At 37.8% G+C, this 14,781-nt stretch overlaps 1 protein-coding gene across 2 annotated transcripts in view; it reads left to right on the plus strand.

Moving 5' to 3' along the window:
* Window positions 1-14,781, plus strand: part of LOC126172228 (FACT complex subunit spt16) — a 155,027-nt gene that overhangs the window by 65,882 nt on the left and 74,364 nt on the right. For both annotated transcript variants that reach the window (XM_049920862.1, XM_049920863.1), the window contains exons 11-13: window positions 7,463-7,661; window positions 7,899-8,137; window positions 14,627-14,769. In XM_049920862.1, coding sequence (XP_049776819.1) covers window positions 7,463-7,661; window positions 7,899-8,137; window positions 14,627-14,769 — 581 coding nt within the window. The remainder of the gene's footprint in view (window positions 1-7,462; window positions 7,662-7,898; window positions 8,138-14,626; window positions 14,770-14,781) is intronic.

The following is a 14,781-nucleotide window of genomic DNA, read 5'->3' on the forward strand; positions in this document are numbered from 1 at the left end:
AGAGTCTTGTATTTTGTTGTTATTGTGTGTGCCCCTCATTGAGAAGGTGTATGTTTGAAATGAACATAGTCGTGTTTAGAGGTAACTGCCCATTTCAGTCCAGGCTATTTGGGAAATTTGTTTCAGTGCAATAAGCTACTGCTGAAAGATGGAAGTTTATTTGGTGAAGGAGAAAGAAACAAGAGCTGTGCGACTTTCAGAGAATTTTGTGAAAATCCTGGTGACTAAACTTGAATGAAAAGTTTGGATATAATGTGAACTGTGATAATTTTTTTACATTTCTGATTTTTGTCATTCGTTGTCAAAAGACCTGACACTTGTTAGTACCATCTGAAAAAATGAAGGTGAACTGCATACTGATTTTATTACACCTTAAAGAGGTGAATTAAGGTGTACATTATTTGATTTTAACAAGATGTGATGATACTCTCTTATGTCCTAAGAAGAACGAAGTTGTTGCTATCGTAGCTGTATTTATGACCAGCCAACAGTATTACCATCAGAAGTAAAGAAGCCTGGAATTATCATGATTTAGAATGCCACAGAAGGTGACATTGGCACCATGGACCAGAAGGTGCAGTGCTGCAGTGTGGAGACAAAACCAGGTTTCCTCCAACATAATTAGTGTTAGCGTAATGAATGAATGACTATGTAATTTTGATAGTACCAATACAGGAATGAGATGTTGGGCTTTAATCCTCAATTTGGGAAACCAACTAGCAGAGGTAAAGAAGTTATGAATTTATTAGTAGCACTGGATCCAAGAAGGGCAGCAAAATCTCCAGCTAGGAAAAGGAAATGTGCATATTGTTCAGAGTTCAATAAAAATAGAAAAAGTCAAATTACATATTATAAGTGCACCAATCCTTTGTGCTTGGAACACTCTGCTTTTGTCTGTGGACTCCGCATAAATTGCAATAAGTATCACACAGGGCATATCAAAAAGAATCATCTGATTTAAAAAAAAAAACCATGACTATTTTATTATTTGAGATACATGTGTGAACAATGTACTGTTGGAAAGAGCAAACACTAGAGTTTCACATGGTTCCTGCTAGGTAGCAGCAGTGTACACCCTTTTCACTTTCAGGAAAAATGGTGTCTGGACAACAGAAAGCATTTTGTGTTCTACGTTTTTTAGTGCGGGTAAATAATAACTGTTCAGCGTGACTTTTGTACTAGGTATGGTGTGGATCCTCCTGCAGCATAGAGCATTAGACGATGGCATGAACAATTCTAAGAAACAGGTTGCCAGTCTAAAGGCAAATTGCTGGGCCATCCCCGATTGTCTGACACAGGCATTGAACGCATCTGCCATGGTTTCACAAGGAGTTTGCAGAAATCTGTTCACCATGCAGTTCAACAGCTCAACATGCCCCCAATGTCCATCTGACGTGTGTTGTGTCAACCATACAAAATTCAGCTATGGCAAGCTATTCATGAAGGTGATGAAAACCAACGTGTGGAGTTGTGTAATTTTGTTCTTGGCAAGATGAAGGATACATGGTCCATTTTTCTTTGCCGCGAACAATGTTACAGGAAGTGCATATCTCAATATGCTTGAGAACTTTCTTTTCCCACAATTGGAGACTGATCCGAACAACTTAATTTACCAATAGGATGGGGCACTGCCACACTGGCATCTGGAAGTGTGGGAATTTTTAAATCTAAGGATTACTGAAGAATGGATCGGTTGCAGCCTTACGTTACTGGTCTCTAAGGTCACCAGACCTAACTATGTATGATTGTTTCTTGTGGGGGTTTATAAAAGACTCAGTTTATTTGCCTCCATTGCCAACAACAATGAAGGATTTGAGACATTGCATAACAGCAGCTGAGGAAGCTGTAACTCAAGACATGCTCACTGCAGTGTGGGAACAGTTTGAATACTGCATTGACATATGTCGTGCATCTCAAGGGGGGCATATTAAACGCCTACAAAAATGTATGAAAAAAGCTTTTTGAGTTGCCTGTTCATCAAAAAACAAAATTCATTGTATATGTTTATTAGTTTCAGAAATGTAGACATGCCAAATCAGATGATTCTTTTGGATACTCCCTGTATTACAAAAGCAATTGGTGTAGAATGAGTGTAAACTGTTTGTCATTAAAAAGCCACCAGTTAAAGTATAAAAACTGTGGTTTTAAAATGTATACTTAAAATGAATAAAATTATTTTAAAAGTATTTATACTGCAAATGTTGTTCATGTCGTAAGCAGTCAAAATAGTGTCAATTTATGTCAGTGTAAAGATCACAGGCCTGATGGGCTCGACTGGTGGGTAACATTATACAGATTTTCTGGTAAGCAGAATGTTAATACCCAAATTGTAAGTGCAGTGTTATTTATATTAGAGAGTCTTGATTCTCTTATACTAATGCAATGTCTCTCATTGCAGATCTCAGAAAGACTGTCATGTTTACAAAATGAATTGCTAGCAGAGTTTGCTGAACTGGCATTTGGCAGGAGTTTGGTTCACAATCTTCTTGGGCTATTATTATTTCATAAGTTTTCTATGGTTTCCTAAAAACAGTACATGTTAATTCTGGGTTTTTTCTTCTTCAGTTTTCTCTAGATGTGTTGGTGTTTCACTTCTGAATAGCCTATGCCAACAAGACATTACACTGAAATAACAGAAATATGCAAATTATCTTATTGGAAAAGTTATTAAGAAAAGGATGCATTATAATTTTTAATTGTAATTATATAAATGGTAAGAGTAATTTTCATGGTGATACTGTATATTCCCTTCATGTCTTCTCTAGATCTGTTACTGAGGTGAGAATCATTGTTTCACTCAGTTGTTGTTGAAAAAGAAAATAAAATACTCAGCTGGCATTTTATCTTGATTTAGCAAAAACTGTGTATCACGATCTCTCGCTATCTCTGTATTAATAGAATTATTAAATTTTATAGTGCTGAAATAGCTCTGTATATAGCACTACATAACCAGTACACTTTCTGTAGTTCACCAGGGTCACCCTTGTGTGCAGATATACTGTCTGCCCACATTCTTTCACCCTGGGAGAGAAATTGGACCGCACAGACTTTTCCTTCCATCTTAAAGGACAGATGTGGAGGTTTGGTTAGGTGCATACATATGTTTGAAGGCAGAAAAACCTGATATAATTCTCTCTCTCTCTCCCTCCCCCTCCTGTGTGTGTTGGGGGGGGCGGGGTTCAGTAGACCATTAAGTTGAGTGCTAAAGTATGAAAGTATATGTATACTGCCCTGGAAGGTGTAATACTTTTCAGTGAAGTTAACTGATGACACATGATGGTGATACAAATGTTTCTTATTCATTGTATCAAATATTTACATGTATTATTACCAAAACATTTTGCAGTATGACCTTAGTATTAAACAGTGCAGATGAATGTGAAGATATACAAATGTTTCTTATTCATTGTGTCAAATATTTACATGTATTATTACTAAAACATTTTGCAGTATGACCTTAGTATTAAACAGTGCAGATGAATGTGAAGATGGTATGCATGTATTAGACAACAGTGAAACTAGGAGTAGCAAAATATCAGAATTGCTGTCAGAATCTCCAAACTTTCCACAATGCTGTATTTTCACATACATTCTGGCACAAATCACCTGTGGTCTTCAGCGCTGTTCCGTATTCACCACCACCATTAACAGCTACTATTAAATCAATATTTTATAAATTTGCAGAGAGACAGACTGGTAGGGCAGTACTTCTCTTCAGGAGGTGAAATTCTAATACTGCCAATAGACACAATTAAAAGTGGGGAAGAAAGAAAGAAAGAAAACCTATTTGTTGCTTTCAGAACTATTAGTTCTTTTTTCAGGCAGGAAAGAGGGATACATTGGGGAAGCGTAGAAAAGGAGGAGCATGCAATACAGACTGCAGGATGGGAGGGAACCATCTGCTGTGGGAATGAAGTACATTCTATTGCTTCTACTTTCATAATAATCTGGCAGATTATTTGCTGCTGAGCAATGCTGGCCCTGAGGTGCAGTGGAGGAACTGTGTGTCAGATTATTTGCTACTGAACAATTCTTGGATTATGTCAGTAAGGTTTAGTGCAGGGCAACAGCCATTGCAGTTCTGCATCTATCTGTTCCACAGCATACTCAACAATATAAGGTTTACCCTTGTCCTCCTTGTGAGCAAGTCCCTGTCTTGGGACCTGAATGGCCTGTCCCTCCTTTTTAGTCTTCCCCAACCTGTACCTCTTTTCTACCTGAGAGTGGAACTAATAGTTTCGAAATGTAGGAACAGTTTCTTTTCCACGTTTTTAATTGTATGTATTGGCAGTACTAAAATTCCATCTTGTGAAAGTACTGTCCAACATTCTGTCTCTTAGCGATGTTCCTCCTCACCTGGTGGCTTATTGTTCATTTGTGAGTAGGGAGTTGACAAATATTTCTCAGTTTTTGTGGTACTAGTTCTATTTTCATGTTGCAAGTATTGACTACTTTTTTTCCTTTTAAATACCTTGCTCATGTGGTGTTGGGGTTTAGCCTGCAGTTGTGCCTGCCTCTCATAAGAGACAACTGAAAGAAGTGCTATTCCTAGGTGAGATTTTACAAAGGTGGCTTGGCTATAATCGGGACAGCCCTTACTTGTTATTGGCTGTCCTCAGATACTTGTGGTCCCTTGCTGGGATTTGATTTCCACTTTTCTAAATTTTTCAGAAGTGTGGACCATTTAAGAATGTGTGCCTTACATGGTACTTAACCTTTCTGCTGTGCATGAGCATCCTATGCACCTCTCGTCCAAATGGTTTTATGTACACATCTGAAATCCTGCATGGTATCAGATCTGTTGTGGTGGGACATGTGTACCATCTTGGTTGAATCCATCTGGCAATGCAGGGACCACACTGCAGATGCTTGAACTGCAAACTCCCGATGTATTCTGAGGAACAAGTGCAACCCCCTCCCTCTCCCTTGCCCCATGGGTTTTGTTGCTCTTGAAGAGGGGTAGATAACAAGAAGGTGCTGAGGGCACTGAGATTTAGGGGAGAAATGAAGGGACCATCTCTTGTGACAGTGTATGCCCAAAAGGGGGGCCTCAGCTTTGTTCTACTTACACACTACTGTACACAAGATTATTATTATTATTATTATTATTATTATTATTGTACTCTTGAAGGTAACAGCTCCTCTAGTTTCTACGAGTCTTAAGTTTTTCACCCCATTTTAGACAAAAGGAACAGAGTTACCCATCTTAATTTGGATTTACCTGACTATGACATGGTTTTTTTCCCCCAAAAATCGTAGTTCAAAAAAATACATGGTAGTCTTGTATCCACAGATAGAGCTGTGGTTGCAGAGGTCAACAATTTTCCATTGTGTATTAGCTTAATTTTGGTGTTGTTTTACATTCGGAGAGGAAGCTTTGGTAGTTGGAGTCATCTGCAAATTTAATTTGATTATTTCAGAATGATGGGATTGGGTACAGTGGCACCAGCATGGCTGAGGTTGATGTGGGTAGTGGTAAGATGGCAACAAATTTTGTTGTACTGCCAACAATGGGAATGCATCCCACATGCTTTACTTATTATGAACATTTACCTTGTTTAAGTTGCAGTTCTTCTAAATGTAAATGTAATCAGAACTGAATGGACATTACAAATGGATAAATGAAAAGACAATATACATTTCTACTGGAGACAAATTATCATAATAAATTTATACAGGAGACAATTTATTTCTAATGGAAATATGTTCACACACAACAATCGAAGTCCAGAACAATAAATGAAACGCTAGGTTCAATAATGGTGCTAGAGTAACTGCTGATAGATAGCACTGTTGATTCTCAATGTTGGCAACCTAAGGTGAAGTCCACTATTGACCGAAGTGGTCAGATTTTTGCCAGTTCAGGACTAAGAACCCGAGAAGATAACGTATTGTTGTTATTTAGTTAGTTTATTGCAGTAAGAATTGTAAATGTAGTGATTGATAATGGGTGTAGGTCACAGCCTTGACTTGAGAAACGTAGATCTAAGAGTTTGGACTTCATAATTGGTTCACGCAAACAATATAAAACTGTTTTAAGTTAATGGTTACTCTGGTGCAGAGGCCACAAATAACTGTGTAGCAGGAAGAAAATTTGATATAACAGGAGTGAGTGTTTGTTGGTGTCATCAGATGAATGACAAATAGCCAGTTCGAAATGGCAAATGTTCAGGGCATCAAATTGAGAAAGGTATGATAAATTGGAGCAGCAAGTTGTTCAGTATGTGGGTGAGAAACACAATTAAGGCTCCTTGATTACTTGAGAAATTATACAAATGAAGCTGTTGGAGATAAAGAGTACTTCTCCAACCCCGTGCATTGTGAAATACCAAGAAGGTAAGAGCTGGTGGTTGACACTGATAAAGGGGGCAGGGCTTATGTTGTTACACAGAACAACATTGCCTCAGCGACTTCTGTGGCTTTTAACGGAAAACTACTTGTGTGTCAGCATTTCTCGGTATAAGAAAACACAACAACTAATAACAATGGATGGTGTTAATTCTTCTTGTGCAGATCTTAACATACTTTATATCAGTAACAAAACAGTGGAAACTCCAGGTTGGAATATCAACAAAGTAGGAAAAGATAAATTGCTACTTACTGTGAAGATGACACGTTAAGTTGTAGACAGGCACAATTAAGACACTTATGCATAAGCTTTCTATCACAGCCTTTGTCAGAAAAAGAAAGAGAATTACGCACCATTCATTCACACAAGCAAGCTGCTGGAGTTGACAGTCAAGTATGCGTGAGGTGTGCTTGCTTGTGTGAATGACTGGTATGTGTTTCTCTTTCTTTTTCTGATGAAGGCTATGGCTGATAGCTTATGTGTGAGTGTCTGTTAATTGTGCTGGTCTGCAATCTAACGAGTCATCTTTATGGTAAGTAGCAAACTATCTTTTGCTACGTTGTTTATATCAGTTATACAGTTTGTTAATTTGATACATCAAAATTGAAAATTTCCCAAGGAGCCTCTTCATAAAAGGGGATCATTTTATATTTGTGATAGTCTTATTGTCAGGTAAATACAGTATATCCTCCATTGGTGTCGGTGTTAGGTCAAAGACAGAGGGATGTGCCACCTGCCGCACATATTTATCCCACGGGCCTTATCCCGCCACCCTCTACTAGTTTCTGTTTTTTAGTTCCTCTCATTGTGCTGACATTTCTAGTTACCTTGAGTTTTCTTTTAATCGTCTCATTTAAAGTACTGTTCTGCAAATTTTAGTTTGGATGACATTAAGGCCTAGGAGCAGACAGTTCTTGCATCCTCATTTCACATCATTATTTTACATGAACATCCTGAGGATGGAAGGACTGATAGCCATTTAAATAAACAATAATAGGTTGAAATTATTGTTATTATTATTATTATTATTATTATTATTTTATTTTTTATAAAAACAATTACTCAGTAAGGTTTGGTTTTTGAGAAATTATTGTTTACTGCATACTTTTTCAGATCGAAAATACGAAACTGTCATACTACCTGTATTTGGAATTCCTGTACCTTTTCATATCTCAACAATCAAGAATATTTCACAGTCAGTTGAAGGAGACTACACTTACCTGCGAATAAATTTTTTCCATCCTGGTGCAACTATGGGCCGTAATGAGGGTGGCACTTACCCACAACCTGATGCTACATTTGTGAAAGAAGTGTAAGTTTTTGTAATTACTTATTTGTGATCAACATCAGTAAAAGTACTCAAGTTTCCCAGTCCAGAAACAATCTTCTGCAGATTCCAATGGGAATTTGTATCAATTTTCATTTTCACTTGTTTCTTGAGAAATATAGAAAATTCACTAGTTCTACTATTGGTACACCAACCAATATTAACTATTTGGGAGTAATACTACATTGAAAGTAATATACATTTTTTGTTTTTGTATTGCAGGACATACCGTAGCACCAATGTCAAAGAAGCTGGAGAGCTGTCAGCACCATCTTCGAATCTCAGCACTGCTTTTAGGTTAATAAAAGAAGTTCAGAAAAAGTTCAAAAATCGTGAGGCTGAAGAACGTGAGAAGGAAGACCTTGTAAAGCAGGATACACTTATTCTGTCCCAGAATAAGGGCAATCCGAAACTGAAGGACTTGTACATACGACCCAACATTGTTGCTAAAAGAATGACAGGTATTACAATTGTTTAATTACTTCTTAACAGCCAGTGATCCATGACTTATTGAATTCATTGTTCACAACTTGTGTGCCTAATCGATTTTAATCTTGCTTATGTCATGATGTAGATATTATTATGTTGTTTAACTTACAAAGTGTTCTGAGTCATTGATAAGGACATAAACAAGCTTGAGATCATTGCTATCTTTCTTATATAAATCCTCCTTCAGAGCTATAGATTTTACACACACACACACACACACACACACACACACACACACACACACACACACACACCTGATGGCTGGGATGGAGAAGCAACAGGTGTAAGAGATAGACATGTGGTGCCACTTAGCTCATTCTAACCCCGAGTAAGGAGAATTGTGGGCAGCACCTTATGATGTGGTACTTGAATTGGAAGGAGGAGATTGGACAGATGCAGAGGAAGACTGGAGGAGAAGGTGTGAATCTAGGATAAGTGAAGGTAGGGTCATGGGGAGGGCAGAGGTGGAGATGGATGTGCAGCAGTGGCTCAAGGGGGATTAAAGGATTTAGGGTTGCATTGCAAGGATAACCCTCATATTTGTAACTCTGTGAGGCTGTTGTAGTTGGAAGGATTCAAATGTCACAGATGTGAAGCAATCACTGTAATAAAGCTAGTGTGCTCGGCAGGAATTTCTGACACTGGGTGTTGAACTCCACTCTTGGTCACAGTTTAACAGTGACCATTCATTTGTTGTTGGTGACAGCTGGTTTGTGGTCATATCCACATAAAATACTGTACAGAAATTACAGTGGAGTGGTTATATGATATAACCGCATTTACAGATGGCTCAGCCTGTGCTATATGATGAGATAATCCTGTGACGAGGCTGGAGTAAGATGTGCTGGTTGTATGTAAGTTGTGGCTATAAAATAACAGGAATGATGCTATCACAGAGTAAGTGCACATGCACCAAAGATGAATGGGATGACCAGTAGATGTGAAGCATGAAGTCGACTCAGTTGAATGTGGCATATCTGGTGTCTGTATACAGATCAGTGTTGCCATGGCCTTTGTTTGTGTAAGAGCTGCTATTTTGTTTTGCTGTAAAAATAAATGTAATAATAGAGCAATGAATTGTCATGAAGTTTCACATGAAGCTAGGAAGAACAGCTACTGAATCCTGTCTTTTATGGAAGGAAGAGTGTGCCAAAGATGCTTTATCATGTACATCAGTTTCTGAATGGTTCAGGCGTTTCCAAGACGTTGAAGCTGATGATGTCCAGGTGATCCTGCAACATTGAATACTAGTGCAAATATTGGAAAAGTAGTATGATTTGATCTGGCCTTTGATGAGTAAATTGATTGCCAAACCTGTAGAAATTGACAAAGAGTGAGTAAGGCAAATTTTACATAGCCAATTTAATATGAGGAAAGTGTGTGAGAAACAAGTGCTAAAAATTCTCATCACACAAAAAGTAGTTCATGAAAATGTTTGTACTGACACTTTAAATACCATTGGAAATGATCCTGATTTCTTGGAAAGAGTGACAACATGTGACAAATCTTGGTTATTAACTTATGACCCAGGAACTGTTAGTCAGCCCATGCCTTGAAAGAGCCCAACTTCACCTAGAGTGAAAAAAGCTCGAATGACTAAATCAGGATTCAAGGGGATGATGGGAATTGTATATCTTCACTGGGTTCCTGAAGGTCAGCCTGTTGAACAACATTACCACCTTGAGGTTCTTGTTAACTCTGTGAGAAAATAAGACCTGAATTGTGGAAGAATAAGTCATGGGTTCTGCATCAAAACAATGCGCAGGCTGATATAACATTGTCTGATATGAGGTTTCCATCTGAAACCTCGACAGGAAGAGAGCAGTTAAAATAAGACGAACAACAAAGGTGTCCGACATAATGGAAAGAGTGAATACATTGAAATGAAATGGCAGTGGGCTGGTCATGTCCCTTGAACAAAAGATGGTTCATGGTCCAAACAAGACCTAGCCTGGAGCCCAATTTACCAAAAAAGACCTAGAGGAAGACTACCAGACAGATGGGATGGAGACATATATAATTTCAGAAATACATATTTCACTTTAAAAAAATACATTTTTATAAAATTTATAGATTAAACTGATTAAATACTTCATTTGTTTTCACAGTATCATTCCTGGGAATGTGATACATTCTTCTTGCTTGTATTACTGGGTTTCTTTCGCAAAGAACATCTTCTATAGACACCCATAATATGTCAGGTTTAATAGGGTAAACATAAGACAATGATGGTCCAGTTGGGTGAAGGAAAGTAACTTCAACTTCATCAAGACCTTTGTCTTTTGTTAAAAACTAAGCTAGCTGATATTTCTTGTTGTAGATGGCAATAACATAATGCATGAATAACTCTCAACGTCAGTTTTTCTGGCTATTTTGTGACTGTTACAACAGTGGATTCTGTTTTATGTGATAAAGTCTTCAATATTATTGATGTGCTTAATGCTTCAGTCCCTCTGTTGGTAACAGGTTAACTAAAGTTCTCTTCTAGAAATCTTTCATGTTCAGGGTACTCTTCTCGTGCCAAAAATTTAAAGTGTATGGATGTAAGGTTTTTAACTGCCCAATCAAAAAGTACAGGGTTATTACAAATGATTGAAGCGATTTCACAGCTCTACAATAACTTTATTATTTGAGATATTTTCACAATGCTTTGCACACACATACAAAAACTCAAAAAGTTTTTTTAGGCCTTCACAAATGTTCAGTATGTGCCCCTTTAGTGATTTGGCAGACATCAAGCCGATAATCAAGTTCCTCCCACACTCGGCGCAGCATGTCCCCATCAATGAGTTCGAAAGCATCGTTGATGTGAGCTCGCAGTTCTGGCACGTTTCTTGGTAGAGGAGGTTTAAACACTGAATCTTTCACATAACCCCACAGAAAAAAATCGCATGGGGTTAAGTCGGGAGAGCGTGGAGGCCATGACATGAATTGCTGATGATGATCTCCACCACGACCGATCCATCGGTTTTCCAATCTCCTATTTAAGAAATGCCGAACATCATGATGGAAGTGCGGTGGAGCACCATCCTGTTGAAAGATGAAGTCGGTGCTGTCGGTCTCCAGTTGTGGCATGAGCAAATTTTCCAGCATGTCCAGATACACGTGTCCTGTAACGTTTTTTTCGCAGAAGAAAAAGGGGCCATAACTTTAAACCGTGAGATTGCACAAAACACGTTAACTTTCGGTGAATTGCGAATTTGCTGCACGAATGCGTGAGGATTCTCTACCGCCCAGATTCGCACATTGTGTCTGTTTACTTCACCATTAAGAAAAAATGTTGCTTCATCACTGAAAACAAGTTTCGCACTGAACGCATCCTCTTCCATGAGCTGTTGCAACCACGCCGAAAATTCAAAGCGTTTGACTTTTTCATCGGGTGTCAGGGCTTGTAGCAATTGTAAACAGTAAGGCTTCTGCTTTAGCCTTTTCCGTAAGATTTTCCAAACCGTCGGCTGTGGTACGTTTAGCTCCCTGGTTGCTTTATTCGTCGACTTCCATGGGCTACGCGTGAAACTTGCCTGCACGCGTTCAACCGTTTCTTCGCTCACTGCAGGCCGACCCGTTGATTTCCCCTTACGGAGGCATCCAGAAGCTTTAAACAGCGCATACCATCGCCGAATGGAGTTATAAGTTGGTGGATCTTTGTTGAACTTCGTCCTGAAGTGTCGTTGCACTGTTATGACTGACTGATGTGAGTGCATTTCAAGCACAACATACGCTTTCTCGGCTCCTGTCGCCATTTTGTCTCACTGCGCTCTCGAGCGCTCTGGCAGCAGAAACCTGAAGTGCGGCTTCAGCCGAACAAAACTATATGAGTTTTTCTACGTATCTGTAGTGTGTCGTGACCATATGTCAATGAATGGAGCTACAGTGAATTTATGAAATCGCTTCAATCATTTGTAATAGCCCTGTAGTTGTGGAGTAAGGAAGTTGGCTGTCATACAATATCTGTAGCATTGCTTTTGTTGCTGATGTCTTTAACAGTGCCACTGACACCATCACAAGGTACTTCACCATGAACAGGGGCAAAAAAATACCATTTATCTTTGTGGAAACATAAGTGTATGATTTTTTACTGTGCTGCACTGTCATCTGAAACATGGTATATCTTCCGTATATCTGTTTGAAATTTGCTTTTAAAAAATTGAATTGCCATTTTTTGAAAATTGTACACTGCTGTGGTGTTACGGTGTAAAAATGACATAGCTCATATGCTCTGTTTTCTTATCTCTCGTGTAACACACTACAAAGTAGTGCACAACTGCTTTATCACTTGACCAGTGATAACTCTGAGCCTCGTCTTGGATTATGAAAGTATAATTCTCAGAGAAGGCACATATAACAACACATTCACCCTCATTCAAGTTTTCCTTGACATCATTTACAAAAGAGCTCTGCTGCTTAGCCTGAAAATCATGCAGTACCAGTGTGATCAAATTTTCAGAAAATAATTCAATGAACTCTGATCAGGCGGTCTTCGTTGTTTCTAAGTTACATTTGTTTACTGAAACCTACTGTCAAAAAAGGGAGATTTTCAACGATATTATTATCAAATCCATGTTATAGTGTACTTTTTATTGGGTCACTGTCAGATTGCAATTGTATTTAAAAACTTATATTTTTAGTAGTTCTAATGAAATAGTTACCTATCATAGTCACTAGTTACATTTTTAAACATATTACAGATAAGTTTATGAAAAAAATGAAAATTTGTTTATGGATAAGTTACATTATATTTCTGCGTACACCTATAAATTGTACAAAATGTTATTTTTGTAGTGAAATACGTATTTTTGAAATTATATAAAGTTACATTTTTGGTGACTTTTTACATATCACATTACTGTATTTTCAAACTGGACCAAGTATCTATTTTAATGAAATTGGTTATTTAATATAGGCTACCTCTGTTCTAAGTTCCATCAAAATCTGAATGGTTAGTTAAAATTTGTACTAAAATCATGTTGATTTGACATGGAGTGTCCTCAGTGTGAAGAACTCCACTTGTATTTGGTTAGCATATACTCACTGGTGCCACATGTCTGTCACGTGTGTGTGATTACTCTCCCTCCCAGCCATCAGCAACCCTCTCCTAACCCCCCCCCCTCTGTCCTCTTCCTCCCCCCCCCCCCCCTCTTCATGCTTTACAGCAGGCTTCCTTTTTCTCACTTCATAAGTATGTATTAATGGAGTGTCATGTTTGCTTACATTCAAAAGAGAACTCTGTAATCCTTCAGAAATCATACTGAGCGAAGTGTAACAAAGAAGTTTGTGAATCCTGTTGACATGTTTTATTCAAAGTATTTGAGAAACAGTATTGTAGGTGAGAAAAATTAAATATAAAATTCGTCATGTTCTGTTTGATGGTTAAAAGAACATAGATAAGATTTATAAAAATGTCATGATGAATTAAACCATGGCTCTGTATTTGTGGTATTTATATAAAAAAATAAAGGTTTTAGGTTTTCTTATGGAAGAGGGAAACGATGAAAAAAATGTTGATAAAAAGGTTAAATTAGAAGAAAAGTGATAAACCCAATAAATTTGTTTGCATAGTAATTTATTTCTGAAGAGTGCATGGTAGTTTGAAAGATTATTTAATTTAGTAGTGTGCAGCCCACACTCCATTGCATTGATAATGTCTCATACATTTCATGCGTGCCCCATTTAATAACAAGAACTTGAATGCCGAGAGAACAAGACATACTTTTCTGCACATCATGATATGCTCTTTTTCTAGTTATAAAACTATGCCCCCTATTTAGCAATAACAAATGGTTACATTGTAGATCAGGGTTTTATACACGTGAACCAGGAATGACAATCACAGTTTGGAAGAGTAGATTGTCACTGTAAATTCTACTAGTAAAATGCTTGTAATATATGTCATCTTCCCATTCATTACTGTTTGTTGTGAATAGTTTACACAAGAGAAATTATACGTGATCACTGGACCTTGCATCTTATTTTTTCAAATCATTATGTGATGTTGAATGTCAGTCTCATTCCATCTGAAATGTGTGTGTACAAACCCTACACTAATCTCTTTAGAGGTAGTGGTGTAAATCAGCAGGAGAGATTCCATAGAGTTTGCAAGAATAAGGGCATGCAGTGACAGATAGAAGCTTTGCATTGTTTAAGGTTCTTCTTTTGCTTTTGTTTTTTCTTCCTTGACGTGTCCTGAATCTTCACAGGATCGAAATGTTGATCTGGATTTGACCATGTCAGCAAGAAAGCCAATATTATCAAGAGTCTATTGACAAATGTGAATTAAGAACATGCAGTTCTATACCCATTTTATTCTACACCTGTCAACATCTGTTAAAATGTCATAATTGTAAACTTGTACTTATGTATTTGGTGGTGGTGGTGGTGGTGGTGGTGGTAATGATGATGTTGTGTCTTTTGTAACATAAAAATGGGTGTGCAATATATTAGGTTAAAAATCTTCTCTCCAGGTTCATTAGAGGCTCATGTGAATGGCTTCAGATACACTTCCGTTCGTGGTGATAAGGTGGATATCTTGTATAACAACATTAAGAATGCCTTCTTTCAACCCTGTGACGGTGAAATGATCATCTTACTCCACTTTCATCTCAAGGTACAGTACCAG

This window comes from Schistocerca cancellata, chromosome 1 (assembly GCF_023864275.1).
Source record: "Schistocerca cancellata isolate TAMUIC-IGC-003103 chromosome 1, iqSchCanc2.1, whole genome shotgun sequence".
Taxonomy (NCBI): domain Eukaryota; kingdom Metazoa; phylum Arthropoda; class Insecta; order Orthoptera; family Acrididae; genus Schistocerca; species Schistocerca cancellata.